This window comes from Kogia breviceps, chromosome 11 (assembly GCF_026419965.1).
Source record: "Kogia breviceps isolate mKogBre1 chromosome 11, mKogBre1 haplotype 1, whole genome shotgun sequence".
NCBI lineage: Eukaryota > Metazoa > Chordata > Mammalia > Artiodactyla > Physeteridae > Kogia > Kogia breviceps.
This window is the reverse complement of record NC_081320.1, coordinates 11,524,711-11,543,987: the sequence shown is the minus strand read 5'-3', so window position 1 is coordinate 11,543,987 and position 19,277 is coordinate 11,524,711. Positions and strand designations below refer to the sequence as shown.

The 19,277-nt window shown below is 48.3% G+C and overlaps 1 protein-coding gene across 1 annotated transcript in view; it reads right to left on the bottom strand.

Annotated features, from left to right (window-relative positions):
* FBLN7 (fibulin 7) overlaps window positions 1-19,277 on the bottom strand; it is a 50,547-nt gene that overhangs the window by 13,147 nt on the left and 18,123 nt on the right. Inside the window, 2 exon segments of the mRNA XM_059079097.2 lie at window positions 9,296-9,466; window positions 14,123-14,282. Coding sequence (XP_058935080.1) covers window positions 9,296-9,466; window positions 14,123-14,282 — 331 coding nt within the window.

The following is a 19,277-nucleotide window of genomic DNA, read 5'->3' as shown; positions in this document are numbered from 1 at the left end:
AGATGGCCAAGAGGCACATGAAAAGGTGTTCAACATCGCTAATAATTAGAGAAATGCAAATCAAAACTACCAGGAGGTCCCACCTCACACCGGTCAGAATGGCCATCATTAAAAAGCTTACAAATAACAAATGTTTGAGAGGGTGTGGAGAAAAGGGAACCCTCCTACACTTTTGGTGGGAATGTAAATTGGTGCAGCCATTATGGAAAACAGTATGGAGGTTCCTTAGGGTAGAGTTATATGATCAGTGATCCCACTCCTGGGCATGTATCTGGAAAAGACGAAAACTTTAATTTGAAAAGATACATGCAGCCCAGTGTTCACAGCAGCATTATTTTTTTAAAATTTATTTTTATTTTTAAAATTTTTGGCTGCGTCGGGTCTTTGTTGCTACATGCGGGCTTTCTCTAGTTGTGGTGAGTGTGGGCTACTCTTTGTTGCGGTGCACGGGCTTCTCATTGTGGTGGCTTCTCTTGTTGCAGAGCACGGGCTCTAGGCGCACGGGCTTCAGTAGTTGTGGCACGTGGGCTTCAGTAGTTGTGGCGCACAGGCTTAGTTGCTCTGCGGCATGTGGGATCTTCCTGGACCAGGGCTCGAACCCGTGTCCCTGCACTGGCAGGCGGATTCCCAACCAGTGCGCCACCAGGGAAGTCCCCATAGCAGCGCTATTGACAATAGCCAAGGCATGGAAACAACCTAAATGTCCATCGACAGATGAACTGATAAAGATGTGGTATATAAACAATGGAGTATTACTCAACCATAAAGAATGAAATATTGCCATTTGCAGCAACATGGATGGACCTAGAGATTATCATACTAAGTGAAGTAAGTCAGAGAAAGACAAACATTATAGGATATCATTTATATGTGGAATCCAAAAAAGATAATAGACATCAACTCATTTACAAAACAGAAACAGATTCACAGACATAGAAAACAAAATTATGGTTACCAAAGGGGAAAGGGACAGGGGAGGGATAAATTAGGAGTTTGGGATTAACAGAGACACACTACTATGTATAAAATAGATAAACAACAAGGTCCTACTGTATAGCACAGAGGAACTATACTCAATATCATGTAATAACCTATAATGGAAAAGAATCTGAAAAAGTGTATATATATATATATATATCCGAATCACTTTGCTGCACACCTGAAACTAATACAATATTGTAAATCAACCCTACTTCAATTTAAAAAAAAAAGAAGGTACTGGCAGAGACTATGGAGAGGCTGGAAAGCCAAAAGCATGGATGATAATTCCATTTTAATCTGTTTACTGAGCACTTACTATTTCCCTGGAACTAAGCTAAGTGTTTTACATGCATGAGCTGATTTTTCCTCTTTTATTTCTGTTTCCTGTTGTTTTATCATCTTGCTTCAAATTTTCTATTTCTCCAATCACCTCATTTCTAAGGTTTTCTGATTTTTATTTATATTGTCCTTTCATAGTTTTTATCTTTTAAAAATTTCTTTCCACTTGTTTGGAAATACTAGGTTACACTTTTCATCTTTTCTTATGGTCATGTCTTTCTGGGATTTCTTCACTGACTGTAGAGAGTTTATTCTCTGTTTTCTTATAATAATTTGTATGGAATTTGGCAAGAGTCCTTTTCTGTTACTCATATTGAGGGGAAATAAGTTTTCCCACATAGCTTTTCTGACTCCCTCTTAATCTCCCCCTTTAGTTGTTTCTCAAGGTGGCTCATACCTTCTCTGCTCTGCCCCATCCTCTCTCATACTTTGACCTGGACCATCCCTTTCATTTGCACCGATTTTCCTTGTTGGGCTCAATTTGGATTCTCCTCCTATTCGAGTCTCCTCCACACTGGAGCTTTGTCGTGAGAAGCTTCCAGAGATCCTCGGGGCCAGACTGCTCCAGCCACTGAAACTTCTTGATGCAAAGATAAACCCCACACCTGAGAAAATTGACCCGGAAAGGCCAGTACTGAGCCGGATCCCAATACAATTATTGGATTTTCAAGAAAAATTAAAAAATCCTTTGGGCATCCAGGCACAAAGACTTAGGATAGCAACAACAGTATCAGTTAAAACAGGAGACGTGGAAGAACACATTTAAGATACTCAAGAAAATGTGAGACAGGTATTTTATGTCCAATCCAACAGTCGTTGGGTGGTAGAGCTGTACACTTTTTGAAAGTGTAACAACTCGGGAAATTTTCCCCTGAGTCCCTCTTCAAGGAACTACTGGAGAGAGGTCAGCATGAGGACAGTGTTTCTTACCAAGGCTCAGCATCACAAGAAGAGAGAAGACAGACAGCAGGGACTTCCCAGCACAAGTATGTACCGCCGCGTTGCCCAAACAGTACAAAAATCTCACCAGAATCTAATCAAGCCCCTGGAGTTAGCTACCAGTTTATAAGCAATACAGAGACCAAAAACTTACAAACTTCCAGTCATAAGATAAGTACTAGGCATATAATGTACAACGTGATGACTGTCGTTAGCTCTGCTGTGTGGTATATCTGAAAGGGAGTCAACCCTAAGAGTTCTCATCACAAGGAAAAAAAAAAACAAACATTGTTTTTTGTATCTGTAGGAGATGATGAGTGTTAACGAAACTTCTTGTGGCAATCATTTCACAACATATGGACGTCAAGTAGTTATGCTGTACACCTTAAACATACACAGTGCTGTATGTCATTATATCTCAGTAAAACTGGACACACAGACCAAAGAAATGCAGGTCATGTTAAATGACCCCACAGGGATGCAGTGAGCAAGATCAAGGCTGTGGGAAACAACGCATTTTCTTCAACAAATAAACTGCAAAGGAATGGGAGACGGGGAGGAGGAGTTGTCTTCTTCAAGACGACTATGAAACAATAAATGCTGGAGAGGGTGTGGAGAAAAGGGAACCCTCTTGCACTGCTGGTGGGAATGTAAACTGATACAGACACTATGGAGAACAGTATGGAGGTTCCTTAAAAAACTACAAATAGAACTACCATGTGACCCAGCAATCCCACTACTGGGCATATACCCTGAGAAAACCATAATTCAAAAAGAGTCATGTACCACAATGTTCATTGCAGCTCTGTTTACGATAGCCAGGACATGGAAGCAACCTAAGTGTCCATCGACACATGAATGGATAAAGAAGATGTGGCACATATATACAATGGAATATTACTCAGCCATAAAAAGAAATGAAATTGAGTTTTTTGTAGTGAAGTGGGTGGACCTAGAGTCTGTCATACAGAGTGAAGTAAGTCAGAAAGAAAAACAAATACCGTATGCTAACACCTATATATGGAATCTAAGGAAAAATAAGGTCATGATGAACCTAGGGGTAAGATGGGAATAAAGACACAGACCTACTAGAGCATGGACTTGAGGATGTGGGGAGGGGGAAGGGTGAGCTGGGACAAAGTGAGAGAGTGGCGTGGACATATATACACTATCAAAAGTAAAATAGATAGCTAGTGGGAAGCTGCCACATAGCACAGGGAGATCACCTCTGTGCTTTGTGACCACCTGGAGGGGTGGGATGGGGAGGGTGGGAGGGAGGGTGACGCAAGAGGGAAGAGATATGGGAACGTATGTATATGTATAGCTGATTCGCTTTGTTGTAAAGCAGAAACTAACACACCTTTGTACAGCAGTTATACTCCAATGACGATGTTAAAAAAAAAAAGACAACTATGGATTAAAAAGGTGTAGGAGACACATCAACCAACTGCAATGTATGGAACTTATTTGGACCCTGGTTCAAACAAAGCGTTAAAAATATGAGGGACAATTGGAGAAACGTTTACCCTGACTAGATATTTCAAGATATTAAGGGATTTGCTGTGTTGATAATTACTGGGCTATGAGTAGCTGAGAACCATTAAACTATTCTTTCTACTTTTGAATGTTTGAATTTTTTCATAATGAAAAATGCTTTAAGATTGCTTGTCTTGATGAATGGATAAAGAAGATGTGGTACATATACACACACACACGATGGAGTATTACTCAACCATGAAAAAGAATGAAATAATGCCATTTGCAGCTACATGGATGGACACAGAGATAATCACACTAAGGGAAGTAAGTCAGACAGAGAAAGACAAATACCACACTGTGGCAGTGGCGGTGGGGGGGGATGGAATGAGAGGTTGGGATTAGCAGATGCAAACTATTACATATAGAAGGGATAAACAACACGGTCCTACTGTAGAGCACAGGGAACTATATTCAATATCCTGTAATAAACCATAATGGAAAAGAAAAAAAGCTTGCTTGTCTCGGCATTGGTTATGATTATAGAAGCAACAGAGGAATAGTTAAGTATAGAATAGCCCTTAAGTGCTTCATAATCATTAAAAGTTAAGTTTAGAAAGAAGAGTTAATGGAGATTAACTTGTGTTAATATCTACACACAGAAGAAGTTGAATAAGTAAAATTTGCATATATCTGCTTAGATAAAAGTCTGGAAGGAAATTCATAGTTTCTAAATATAATCCCCCATTCATTCATTCACTCACTCAAGCATTCGGTAAATCAGCCAGCCAGTCAGTTTCACAGTAACTAATTATCAAGTGGCTACTATATCAAAGGTCTTTCAATTGCTGTTTAAAGGTGCCTGAGAAGAGGCCTGGGGATATGAAGGCAAGGGAACTGAAGCTGTGCTCTATTCTGACTCCAAGATAACCTTCCAGACACCAAATCCAGTGCACGACCCTGCTTTTCTGCAGTCTCCCTGTGGTTTGCCTCTGCAGGCTCTTCCTGTCCTCCTTTGCCCTCCTTTGTCTGGGTCCTGAGCTACTTCTTCTTCTTCTTCTTTTTCTTCTCTTTTTTTTTTTTTTTTTTAGAGGCAAGATCTGATATGAGTTTATTTATTTATGTTTGGCTGTGTTGGGTCTTCCTTGCTGCACACGGGCTTTCTCTAGTTGTGGCGAGCGGGGGCTACCCTTTGTTGCGGTACGCGGGCTTCTCATTGTGGTGACTTCTCTTCTTGCAGAGCACAGGCTCTAGGCGCATGGGCTTCAGTAGTTGTGGCACGTGGGCTCAGTAGTTGTGGCTTGCGGGCTCTAGAGCGCAGGCTCAGTAGTTGTGGCGCACGGGCTTAGTTGCTCTGCGGCATGTGGGATCTTCCCGGACCAGGGCTCGAACCCATGTCCCCTGCATCGGGCGGGTGGATTCTTAACCACTGCACCACCAGGGAAGTCCCCTGAGCTACTTCTTTTTTCTCTCTACCCTCTTCTCTGGCTGCTCTTATCACTGTCCATGGATTTAAACACCATCATTATGCTAATACTTCCCAACTGCGTCTCTCTGACCCTCCTTTGCCCTTGACACCAGACTTTACATCCAACTGTCCACCTAACTCTATTGGGAAAGGAAGTCTTTGGCCCCCCACTGGGCCTGGCACACTCCCTCGACATGAGATAAAGCATCCCCACGGCCTGTGCTGGGTTTACCACCTCGTGTGGCCATATCTTTCCCTGCTTCCTCTTTTGTTCTGCTGAAGTTGTAGGTCGATGGCCCTCAGCTCCAGTGTTGCAGCCTCCTTGGGGAAGTGGAGGGGCGGGGAGGAGGGTCCTTCCACTGCACGCAGGTGAGCTGCCCTGTGCAAGTGCTGCTGAGGGAGACCCACCCGCCCGGGGGGACGGACGCCCACGGCTGGAGCCGATCTTGCTCTGTCTACTCTGCGTGAGGACAGCGTTGCTCCAGCCAGGGCCCGACTGCTTTGTGTTTTCCTTGGCGACCCCAACACCGAGATGCAGTGGGCAGAAAGTGCTTGGAGCCTCACTGGGACTGGTAACCAGGGCACGGTACTGTGCGCGATGGTCTCCGCGGGTTGAATGTATGGATCTCTACTGGGATGTCGCACAGACACGTTAACGTGACCAAAATGGAATTCTGATCATCGACCCACACACAGGTTGCTTAAAACAAACCTACTAATTTACATTCCCACCAAGAGAAAAAAGAATGAAATAATGCCAGTTGCAGCCACATGGATGCACCTAGAGACGATCATACAAAGTAAAGTAAGTCAGACAGAGAAAGACAAATATTACATGATATCACTTATATGTGGAATCTGAAAAAATAATACAAATCAACTCACAAAACAGAAACAGCCTCACAGACATAGAAAACAAAATTATGATTACGAAAGGGGATACGGGAAGGAAAGGGATAAATGAGGAGTTTGGGATTAGCAGATACACACTAGTATATATAAAAGAGATAAACAACAAGGATTTACTGTGTAACACAGGGAACTATATTCAGTATCTTGCAATAACTTGTAATGGAAAAGAATCTGAAGCCGTACCTCTGAAACTAACACAGTATTATAAATCAACTATAGTGAAATAAAAACAACCACCAAAAACAAACCTACATCTGTCGCTGGTTCTTCATTGTCTCATGCACCCTGTCTGGGAGCCTGGGAGCCTCGCCCGCCTTCTCTTCCTGCTGACATCCCACGTGGGATAAGTTCCATCAGTTCTGTCTCCAAGTTTACTTTCAATCTCCCCTGCTGTATCTCTCCCCTGGACCTGCTAACGGCCACCTAAGTGGTTTCCCAGCGTCTATCTCTTCTAGTCACCTCCAGTGCATGTCTACACAACAGCAACATGCCCATCCAATCAGCACACCCCTCTTCTTTTTTTTTTTTTTTTTTTTGCGTTACGCGGGCCTCTCACTGTTGTGGCCTCTCCCGTTGCGGAGCACAGGCTCCGGACGCGCAGGCTCAGCGGCCATGGCTCACGGGCCCAGCTGCTCCGCGACATGCGGGATCTTCCCGGACCGGGGCACGAACCCGCATCCCCTGCATCGGCAGGCGGACTCTCAACCACTGCGCCACCAGGGAAGTCCGAGGGGCAATTATTAAAGCACTGCCAAATATTTCAGCGGCATTGACCTTTTGGGTCTTGAGATAAATTCCCTGTAAGTATAAGAAGATGATTTCCCCCCTGTGGTTTCTGGCAGTGGCAAAAACCAATAAAGTGGTGTTTCTCAAAATTCAGTTAACGTCAGAATCGTACGAAAAATGCAGATTTCCCAAGTCTCATCCATAAAGATCTCACCCAACTCGGTAGACCTGTTGAGGCCTCAGAGCCTGTGTTTTACAAGCTTCCTGGGTGACTCTAGAGCACCTGACAGTTGGGGAACCACAGCACACAGGCCACAGCGCAGCAGGGCTCTGTTTTCCATTAAGGGGGTCCTGCTGCAGGGAGGTGAGGTGCTAATACATGATTAACACGTGCAAGGTCAAGAGGGCAGCTGGCAGACACGCCCAGGATCCTCTGGGAAGGCATCCTAGTCAGGCTGGTAAGATGACACGGGGCTGCTTTGGGTCCCAACTTTGTCAAGCAACTAGGTATTTCCTTTGTTCCTGAGCCTCTGGTGTTGCTTACTTATCTGCCTTAATATGCATTTTTCAGCTGTCTTCTCCTTCGAACCCATCTTTTCATTCAAACCCCATGATGCTCACTGTAAATGTGTATCCCCACCGTGGGCTGAATATGGATAAGACCTGAGCAAGAAAGAAAACTTGCACTCGGGTAAAATGCGCTTGCCCACAGCACTGCCGGGGGAGTGTGGGCTGGTGCCGCCCGGTGTCCATGACAGAAGCACCAACAGGTGAGATGCGTCCGCACCTCATGGAAGTTGGTGGGGCCCCCAGGGACACCTGGATGCTCGGAGGAAGAAACCAACTGGGGTCAGTAACTCAATCTGTAAGTTAAAAATACAGACACCCAAAGCAATGACAATGAAATGCTGTTGTGGTCCCACCTCTGCTACCATAGTTTTTTTTTTTTTTTTTTTTTTTTTTGTGGTACGCAGGCCTCTCACTGTTGTGGCCTCTCCCGTTGCGGAGCACAGGCTCCGGAAGCGCAGGCGCAGCGGCCATGGCTCACGGGCCCAGCCACTCTGCAGCATGTGGGATCTTCCCGGACCGGGGCATGAACCCGTGTCCCCTGCATCGGCAGGCGGATTCTCAACCACTGCGCCACCAGGGAAGCCCTGCTACCATAGTTTTAGCACACATAAGGTGCTTTTCCCGGATGGAGATCTCTCAGGGTCAAGGGTAAATCCAGATACTGGCATTTCCCCCGGTGTGTTTGCAAGTCATGTGGCTTGATTTCCTGGCTGGCTCCCAGATAAGTCTGAGAGCTGGTACCTGTCATCGACCTTTGAATCACTGTTCTTCCCAGGAGGGGGAAACAGAAGTCTAGGTCTATGAATGTGCTGCTGGTTGCCCTGTGCTTCTCATGTCAACCTACACTCGTCTTCAGAGATAGCCTCTTTTTTTTTTTTTTTTTTTTTTTTAACATTAAAAAAAGTATTTTATTTATTTGGCTGGCCCAGGTCTTAGTTGCGGCAGGCAGGCTCCTTAGTCGTGGCATGTGAACTCTTAGGTACGGCATGCATGTGCGATCTAGTTCCCTGACTAGGGAATGAACTCGGGCCCCCTGCCTTGGGAGCGTGGAGTCTTAACCACTGCACCACGAGGGAAGTCCCGAGATGGTCTGTTTTCTGATGTTCCTTTATATTTTCAAGTTATTTATGCATTTGAAATCCTCTCCATACTACTCTTGACAATGGACTTATTTATGTAATATTTGCATTTTCCCCTTCAATGCTTGGGCTACAATTGTGGACATTCTGCCCCAGCAGATGTCCCGTGAATCCTGTTCTGAAAACGAACAGGATATCTGTGATATTTTGACCATATACTTTAAAAAAAGCCAACAAATTAGGCGTGCCAAGAAAGTCCTGTTTTCAAGCTTAGCACAGAGAAGAGAAGCCTTTTCATGCCTCCCTCTCATCCCAATGGTCTCTCCTGGAGCCTGTCTACACCAAGTCCCAAAGCAGTCACAGAGGACACCTGAGAAATTTCCTCAACCCTACAGATCACCAAGAGGCTCGCCAGTAAACTACAGCCCCAGAACAAAGCAGCCCAAAGGAGGAACATTTCCCTGCAGTACCTCTTCTTGCCCCTCTCCCAACCCACAGAAGACTTCTTGCCCCAACTCTGGGGTCAGAGGGTATGGTATGAGTCAGTTCAGCCTGTCCCCCAGCTGTGTGGCCTGGGGCAAGTTCCTTCACCTCTCTGTGCCTCAATTTCCCCGTACGCAAAACAAGAAGACTGAATCGTTGGGAGGGTCTGGCGAGGGCTTATGCAGATATAGATGCCAGCCCAAGCCAGGCTGTGGTCATCAGACACGCTGGCTGCTGTTCTGCGGTTGAGGAATCAGGCAGAGAAGTGTCCCCCGGAATGACCCTTCCCGCCCGGCAGGCCCCTGGGAAGGAAGGACCGTACCTCTACAGCGGGGCTGCTCTCCCGTCCAGGTGCCGTTGGGAAGACACACCACGCTGCTGGACCCGACCAGCCGGAAGCCAGCGTTGCAGGTAAAATGGACTTCGTGATCCACTAAGTACTTGCTCCCAAACTTTCTGCCATCCGGAGGGGTGCTCAGAGCAGGGCAGGAAACTGTAAGGAACAAAAGAAGGCCCACAGCCGTTTAGACATCACTCTGGATTACAAGGCTTCTCACCCTCAGCGCCCTGAGGTTGAGTGCCTGCTCTGGGCTGTGCACTGGGCTGCACATTTTATTTTTTCTTATTTTTTGGCTGCACCGCACGGCTTGCGGGATCTTGGTTCCCCAAGCAGGGATCGAACCCGGGCCCTCAGCAGCGAAAGCACAGAGTCCTAACCAGGGAACTGCCAGGGAATTCCCTGGGCTGCACGTTTTACATACCACGTGTCACTGAACCCTCAAAGCACTCTTGGGCACAGGTAATGCATGCCCGCTTGGTGACAGATGAGGAGACCGCAGCTCAGAGACAGACTCCCAGGGTCGTGGGCGGGGCCTGGCAGCCTGGGAGGGTAGGAGCTGGAACCCCCCCCACAGGGCCCACCCTCTCGCTCTGCTGTCTCGGAGCCCCAGCCGTCCCCGGGGTTTCCTTGGTTCTCCCGAACAGGCTGGGCTCAGCCCCACTTCCAGGCCTTGGCTTTTGCCCTTCTCTCTGCCTGGAATGTTCTTTCCCCAGAACTGCCCATCTCTGGCTGCTTCTCACTCTCCAAGTCTTGACCCGAATGCCCTCCACCTTCCAGAATGTTCTCTAACCACCATGTTCTGCTAAAACCTCCCGTGAGCTCACTTTGCTTTCCTCCAGCATGTGTAACTGTTGGTGTTATCTTACTGATGCGTTTGTTTCCACATTCATTGTCAGTTTCTCCCTCGGAATGCAGCTCCAGAGGGCAGGGACCTTGCCCAGCCTCCTGTCCCTGCTGTATCCCGGCACCAGCCCAGTGTCTGGCACATTATGAGTGCCCAGTAAATAATTCTTGACCAAATGAATGAGTGAAAAATTGTTTACTGGGTTCTTACCATCTGCCAGGCACCATATGAGAAGTTTGGCACTTAGTGAACAAAACAGATGAAACCCAGCTCTCGGGAAGCGCCCTTCTAGCAGGGGAGACACGTGATAAGCAAGATCCACAAGCAAATAGCAAGGAGTGACAAGAGGTGACAAGTGACATGTAGAAAATAAAGTAGGGAATAGTGCTGGGGATGCCAGAGGAGGGCTGAATTTGGGTATGGTGGCCGGGGAGGTCTCCCTGGGACAAAAAGTTGAATGAGGTGAAGGCATGACCGTGCAGATATCTGCAGAGGACAGACGGATCAAGCCGGTGCAAAGGCCCTGAGGTGGGTGTGTGCCTGGCAGGTATGAGGAATGTCCAGGAGACCACCGTGGCTGCAGTGGAGAGGATGAGCCGGACAGTAGTTGGGGGAGGAAGCCAGAGAGGCGTCAGGGAGCGACATAGAGCAGTGTCACATGGCACAGAAAAGGAAAGAAAAGGCCACGTAACTGGCTCTTGGCATGAGATGGGGCCGCTGGAGGGTCTGAGGAGAGGCAGGAAGTGACCGAGCTGTACGCAAACAGCATCACTCTGGCTTCAGCTTGAGTGCAACGTCCAGCGGGAGAGAGGACAGAGAGGGAGGTAGAAGGCAGGGGCAGGATGAAAGGGGCTCAGCCCAGGGCGGGAGCAAGGAGCCAGGAGCGATGGCTTCAACCCTGGCTGTGCTGCGAAGGCAGAAGCAACCAGATTTCCTGAAGGACCACCGTGGGCTGGAGAGAGAGGGGAGACGCTCCCCGTTCCTCCTCCACCTGCAGCCGAGCGCCACGCGTGGTCCACGCTTGTCTAAAGGGACAGTGTCCCGAGTTGTGACAGGTTGGGTTTGGATTTAGCTGAGCTGGAAATTCAGAGCCACCTCTAACACGTTTTAAAGTAGGTTCCAAGTGTCATTTGTAAAAATATTTTCAGGGCTTTAGACAGATGAAAACGAAGCTATTGCTTCAGCTGTGTAGGTTGAAGTGCGTGATGGAGAATCGCTCAGCATCCCCTGCGAGGGGAGCATCTGCCCACACGTCACTCTGGGGGCACTGGGCAGCCACCCGCAGCTCTGCCCCAAATCCCACCTGTGTCCTGGGAGAAGGGCAGGAGCTGCCCCCCCCCCGGGACTCTCAGTGCCCTCTGGTTACTGGGGAACACCTGACCATGCTGTGTCACCTTCCTTTATGAACCTCCAAGTGGGTACCCGTGGTAATGACCTTGTGAGCAGGAAGCCAGGATGAGCCCACAGCCCAATGCTTGGGCGCTCCTAGCTTGCTGTCTCGGTCCCTGTAAATACACGACTTTATATTTCTCTCTGAAAAATCTACTACTGCACTGTGCTGAAAACGATTCAAAATGCTTTGGGGGAAAGGAGTAGGGTCTCTTTGGGGAAGAGAAATCTTTAAAACCCTCAAAAAAGAAAACCTCCCTGCTGGAGCTACTCACAGGTAAATGGTACCAGACTGGATGGAGTCAGTATCTCCACACAGCTCCACGAATGTCAGTAGACTTAATGAATGGATACATATGAATTAAAAATCAATTTGCAGGGACTTCCCTGGCAGTCCAGTGGCTAAGACTTCACCTTCCAATGCAGGGCGTGCGGGTTCGATTCCTGGTCGGGGAGCTAAGATCCCACGTGCCTCGTGGCCAAAAAAACCACAACATAAAACAGAAGCAGTATTGTAACAAATTCAATAAAGACTTGAAAAATGGTCCACATCAAAAAATCTTAAAAAAAAAAAAAAAATAATAGCAAGCACTTCCCAAATGGGAGCCGAAGGTTTCTGTTGGGTGGAAAGACTTGCCCCTTGGCTGGCTCATTTCATCCTGATCGTGTCTCGGTGAGTCTCCAGGGCCACAGGGAAGCTGCCTACACCTTCCCGAAGGAGGATAACATGTAAGAATGAGCTTGGCAGTGAAGGTAGCTATGGTTAGAAAGGTAGCTATGGTTAAATTACTGGTGATTTGGAAACACGATCGGAATGAGGGGGGGCCGAGATAAGCCCTAAAGCTGATGGATTGTGATGTTCCTAGGAAAACAGGAGGGAGATACTTAGAACACAAGCCAGAAAGAGGAAGGCCAAGAATTTTCCAGGACTAGAAATTATTCTTCCTGACCGCCTGCACATGCCCTTCTAAAAAAAGAACAAGATCATTTTCCCACTACATGCAGTTTGACCTGGCTTCCTCCGTCACCTGTGTGGCGCCCCCCTCCCCTGCAGGCAGTCCTGACAGCTGCCAGCCCCGTGTCCGACACACAAGAGAGACGGAACGCGTGACAGCAACTCTTTAAAAAGAGAACTGGCCACTTTGAAAAATCTTGTATGGTTCAGAGGAGAAAGACCTTGAACCTGGTGACAAGAGGATTAGTAATTTAACCATAGCCACCTTTCTGTATATACTCGTGGACAGGGACCTCTAACATGGACAGAGAAGTTGTAGAAATTATCTCCTGCAGGTTCTTCTTGGAAACTCCCAGAAACGGCAGGGGCTCTGATCCCATGAAAACAGAAAGGATCTGTGCGGGTGAACCTCTAGCAGAAACAGAATCACCAGAGCTGGGACCCACTACTGCTAACTCACTTCTCTTGGCCTCAGTTTCCCCATCTGCAGCAGAAGGGAAGGATGCCCTGCCTGCCTCTCGGAGCCCGGCTGTGATGAGCCCCACCAAAGGCTGGGGCCTCTTGGCGCCTTGGAAAGTGTGAGGGGTTTGGCCGGCAGGTCTAGTTCTGCACCCGTGGAGCCAAGGAAAACAGGAGTCGACTCAGGGCTGTGGAGACTCTGGATTTGCTACCACAGTCTCTGAAAAGGTAGGAAATCCAACTCAGGAAACTTCATCTCACACCACAAAGAAGGCCCTTGAGAAATGTGTCTTAAGTGAGTAAATGATGTCAGATATTCCGTAGGTTCACGACTCAGAACAAACACACAACCTTCTCCCTGACCCCCATCAATCATCCGGAGGAGAGGCCAGAGGAAATCCAGCCACCCACCCCCAGGGCCTTGACAGCATGGAAGCTTGTCACTGGGACAACCAGGAAAAGGCCCCGTGTCTGTCAGTGTCCCACCCGCCAGGGGAAGGGGTCTGGGGGGGCCCCCAGTAACCTCACCAGACAAACGGGACTTGCCCTCAGCAGCCCCTCCATCCCACCCCACCGCACTGACGGGGGACTCACGGAGGAGGGAGGACTAGTTTCCATGCCTGGAAAACGGAAGCCAATGTTGGTACATAGGCTGTACCCGCGGGTCACACGAGTGCGGGATGCTGGTGGCGGGAAGGCCGCGTGTGTTCCGGAGGGTGTATATGGGAGCTCTCTGCGCTTTCCATTCAGTGTTGCCATGAACTGACAACTGCTCAAGAAAATAGTCTATTAAATTTAAAAAAAAAAAAAAAAAAAAAAAAAGGAACTACCTAGGGTCCATCTGGATAGGGACAGGGAAGGGAGAGCAGCTGATGCTCTGAAAGGGGTGCCTTTCGACAATTCTCTGGAGATGCTATGCAGACGTGAGGGCTGCTGAGCCTGGAATGAAAAGGTCTAAGAGGAAATGGGTACCACTCAGATGATGGGGGGAGACGGCTGACAGATGCCTTCTTCACACACTCCTACCGTCCCGCCCCAGACAGAAGGGGAGGCAGGGGAAGGCCCGCCTTCCACTCAATGCACTGCGAACCCTGGCCAGGCAAGGGAGATCCGGGTGGGGCGAGGACTCCCCCGGGCCCGGGGTGGTGACTTGGGGACCCACCTGGGGGCGTGTCCAGGCCCGCTCTGCTCACAGAGCTCTGCAGCGCCACCAGCCGGCTCTTCATGTGACGGACGCCCTCGGCGAAGCGTGTCTCCTGGCCCTTTAGCAGCTGCTGCAGCTGGCGGATGGCCGAGAGGAGCTGCTGTTTGTTGAGACAGTTCTGGGGAGAGAAAAAAAATCACCACCACCAGCAGTACGGGGGCTGGTTCAGTCCCATCCTCCTTCCGTGGGCTTCCAGAAGTCACCCGGCCCTTGGGCCCAAAAACCCTGGATAATCCCTGAGCACAAGGTAGAAGTGGCCCCATCAGGCGTCCCGACATCTGTCGGGTTAGGTCACCAAAAGGCGGCCTCAAGTGCACGTTAACGGAGGCCCAGCTGACCCCTCAGCGAAAACAAAAGTCCCATTTTCAGAGCGCAGGGCAGAAGCGATGACTCTAAGTGATTGGGTGGCGCAACAGTTACCTGAACGCAACGTGCCTTGTATCAGCGGTCTTACCCCAAAGAACCCCCAGCCCCCCTCCCCCAATTCTTCACTCTAAGTTAATGCTCTGAAATCTGGGCCTTGGGGAACCTTTTCTTTCTTTCTCCCTCGGATTTTCTTTTTTTCTCCCTTGGGTATTTTTAACAGCAGATGGATGATAAAACATATAAAACAGGCAAAACAGGGATCCCCAATGGTTCTTTTTTTTAAAAATTTATTTATTTATTTATTATTTTATTTTTGGCTGCGTTGGGTCTTCGTTGCTGTGCATGGGCTTTCTCTAGTTGTGGCGAGCGGGGCCTACTCTTCACTGCAGTGCACAGGCTTCTCATTGTGGTGGCTTCTCTGGTTGCGGAGCACGGGCTCTAGGCACATGGGCTTCAATAGTTGTGGCACACAGGCTCAGCAGTTGTGGCTCACGGGCTCTAGAGCGCAAGCTCAGTAGTTGTGGCGCACGGGCTTAGTTGCTCCGCGGCATGTGGGATCTTCCCGGACCAGGGCTCGAACCCGTGTCCCCTGCATTGGCAGGCGGATTCTTAACCACTGCGCCACCAGGGAAGCCCCCCAGTGGTTCTTATACTTTCAAAAATCTAACAGGGCAAATAAGAAAATACTCAATAGAGTTAAAGAAGCATTCACTAGAAGTCAACACCGAGTTCTGACAATTTTTAAAAACCTTAAAAACTAGAAAAAGGAGGCTTGTGTTTATTCTGATAAAGACTAACTTCAAGCAATACCCAGCATCACGCTTAGTGATAAAAATCTGAAAGTTTCGGATCCTAATTGCCTTTAAGAGCCAGGAAATGAACAGGAGGAAAGGAGAGGTGAATATATAGGACCATGGCCGTGGCTCACATGGGCGTTGTGTGTTACCTCAGCATAGCCTGGTCCAACCTGACTCACAAGACCTGCATGGAACAGAGGACAGCAGAATGATGGTTTTCTCTAGGGACAGGCTTGTGGATCACTTTTTATTTTATTTTTTATACTTATTTTTTTCTACAACGATTATTAGTTTCATAATTAGAAAAAAATGTCTAAAAGTCAGCAGGCGGCAGGCAGGCATGTGGCCTCTGCAGCCCGGGTGGCTTCCAGCTTCGCCAATGGAGCACTGCCACCGTGGTGGAAACAGAGCTGCAGCCTCTCTCCCAAGGAGGCTGCCAGGCCGCTGCACCTTGGAGATTTCACCAAACAGATGACTCACTGGCCTGGTTCAATGGATGCTTTTGACAAAGCTGAATCCCCAGTTGCCCCTGGAGCTCGTTAATCCATGGAGGCTCCTTGGCCTCCACCCTAACCAGGGCCTGACGGCACCTGGCCCCAAACGCAATTTCTGGGAAGGGAAGGTCTGTTTGTTTTCCTTCTCCTTCCCTTGTTGTGGCCCTTCCCACACAGGTTCTGGGCGGTGACCAGAACTGGTCATCTGGGCAGTGACCTCCTGCGGTCCCCTACCTGCCCAGCACAGCACAGCCATCCACCCAGTCCTGATTTCCCACACCCGTCTCCCTTCCCTTTATTTATTTAATTCTTTTTTAAAGATTGCTTTTTTTTTTTTTTTTTTTTTTTGATGTGGACCATTTTTCAAGTCTTTATTGAACTTGTTACAATATTGCTTCTGTTTTCTGTTTCGGTCTTTTTGGCCACGAGGCATGTGGGATCTTACCTCCCTGACCAGGAATTGAATCCGTACCCCCTGCAGTGGAAGGTGAAGTCTTAACCACTGGACCACCAGGGAAGTCCCCTCCCTTCCCTTAAAAAAAAAAAAAAAGAGCCGCTTTCAGAGATGGCTTCCGTGGCTCATGTGTGATTCACATTTCTGAGTTTGCAAAGCTACTTCCTACTTCTAAGAGGACTACTGGCTCGCAGCAACCCTGGGTGAAGACGGCCTGGGATTGTCTCTATTTCACAGTCGAGATACAGGGGCTGAGAGTCGGGGGACCTGTCCCAAACCATGTGGCTCATGAGCAGTAGAGCCAGGCTGGGGGCCTGCTGACTACCGCCCCCGTGCCCCCCGCCAAGCAGTCCTTGGCCCAGTGGCTGCCTTATGCCCTAGGGCATTTCACAAACGCCCCTGTGTGGTGAATGGTCTTATTGATTAAGCTGCACTAGGGACTGAGAACTCTGTGACCCAAGCAAAATATCCCACAGGAGTGGGTTTCTAAGTCCCATCCAGACTTCAGGTTGAGGAGCAAGGGGCAGTGAGGACAGCAAGGCGGGAGGGGTGGGGGAGACGGTCTCACACACCGGACCAGGCCAGCAGTTGCCTCCAGGGCGTGAGAGCTGGGAGAGGGCTGTCCCAGGGGACAGGGAGGGGCTAAGTTTTGAAGTAGGGGACAAGAGATCAACGCCAAGGCCTCTGCCAGGAACCTGGGGTTGGGGACATGGGGTTCAAGTCAGTACAGAAAAAAGGGCATCAGGAGTGGAGCGAACGGGGCCTCTGGGCAGTCAAGTGAGTTTAAGCCCAGGGCTCCTGGGTCCGGGCCAACCGTCTTCTGCTTGTGGCGGCACCGCCCCCGAGCCCTCCTCACCCCTGCACCGTGGATGGCAGGCACCCGTGGCTTCTCCTCAAGGTGTTCGTTACAGGTGAGACGTGTTCACCTCTCCGATCACAGTGGAAAAACCTTCCGGATCAAGCACGCGAGGGCCACATCCAGGCGGGGAAGGAGGGGGAAGGGTGGTGGGCGGACTTGCTGAGGGAAAGTCAGGAAATCTCCATCCTTGCCTCTGACCTCACTGGAGTGATTCTAACAGAACGAAGTGTTAGAAAATCCTTGTGAACCCAGAAATAAACCCATGCACATACGGTCAATTAATTTATGACCAAGGAGGCAACAATATACAATGGCAAAAGGACAGTCTCTTCAATAAACGGTGCTGGGAAAAACTGGACAGTAACAGGCAAAAGAATGAAACTAGACCTCTGTCTTAACATCATACAAAAATCCACTCAAATTAGATGGAAGACTTGAACATAAGACCTGAAACCATAAAACTCCTAGAAGAAAACATAGGCCGTAAGATCTCTGACATCAGTCTTGGCAATGATTTTTTGGATATGACACCAAGAGCAAAGGCAACAAAAGAGAAAATAAACAAGTGAAACTAAATCAAACTGAAAAGCTTCTATATAGCGAAGGAAACCATCAGCAAAATGAAAAGGCAACCTACAGAATGGGAGAAAATATTTGCAAGTCATCTGCAAAATATCTGATAAGGGGTTAATATTTAAAAATATGCAAAGAACTCATACAACTCGATAACAAAAACAAACAAACAAACAAAAATCTGATTTAAAAATGGGCAGAGGGGCTTCCGTGGTTGCGCAGTGGTTGGGAGACCACCTGCCGATGCAGGGGACGCGGGTTCGTGCCCCGGTCTGGGAAGATCCCACATGCCGCGGAGCGGCTGGGCCCGTGAGCCATGGCCGCTGAGCCTGTGCGTCCGGATCCCGTGCTCCGCAACGGGAGAGGCCACAACTCTCTCCGCAACGGGACAGGCCCGCGTACTGCAAAAAAAAAAAAAAAAAAAATGGGCAGAGGATCTGAACAGACATTTTTCAAAAGAAGATATTCCAAAGATGGCCAACAGGTACATGAAAAGATGCTCAACATCACTAATCATCAGAAAACTGCAAATCAAAACAACAATAGGTATCATCTCACACCTGTTAGAATGGCTATTATAGAAAAGACAAGAAATAACAAGTGTTGGTGAAGATGTGGAGAAAAGGGAACCCTCGTGCACTGTTGGTGGGAATGTAAATTGGTGCAGACACTGTGGAGAACAGATTGGAGTTTACTCAAAAAATTAAAAATAGAACTACCATATGGCCTAGCAATTCCAAAGGAAACAAAATCATATCTCGAAAAGATATATGCACCCATGCTCACTGCAGAGTTATTTTCAATAGCTAAGACATGGAAACCACCTAAATGTCCACTGATGGATGAATGCAAAAAGAAAATGTAGAAAAAGCCATAAAAAAGAATTAAATCCTGCCATTTGTGACAACGGGATGGACCTTGAGGACATCAGGCTAAGTGAAATAAGTCAGACAGAGAAAGATGAATACTGTATGATCTCAGTTATATATGGAATCTGAAAAAACCCCAACACAGAGAGAACAGATTGGTGGTTACCAGAGGCAGGGGGTGGGGGGGGGTTAGAGAAGTGGGTGAAGGGGGTCAAAAGGTCAAAACTTTTGGTTAGGGGCTTCCCTGGTGGCGCAGTGGTTGAGAGTCCGCCTGCCAATGCAGGGGACATGGGTTCGAGCCCTGGTCCGGGAAGATCCCACATGCTGCGGAGCAACTAAGCCCGTGTGCCACAACTACTGAGCCTGTGCTCTAGAGCCAGCAAGCCACAACTACTGAGCCCGCGTGCCACAACTACTGAAGCCCGTGCTCCTAGAGCCTGTGCTCCACAACAAAGAGAAGCCACCGCAATGAGAAGCCCGCGCACCGCAATGAAGAGTAGCTCCCGCTTGCCACAACTAGGGAAAGCCCATGCATAGCAATGAAGACCCAATACAGCCAAAAATAAATAACTAAATAAAATAAATTTATTAAAAAAACAAAAAACTTTTTGTTATAGGATAAATAAGTTCTGGGCATGTAATGTACAGCATGGCGACGATAGTTAACAACAATATATTGCATACGTAAGAGTTGCTAAGAG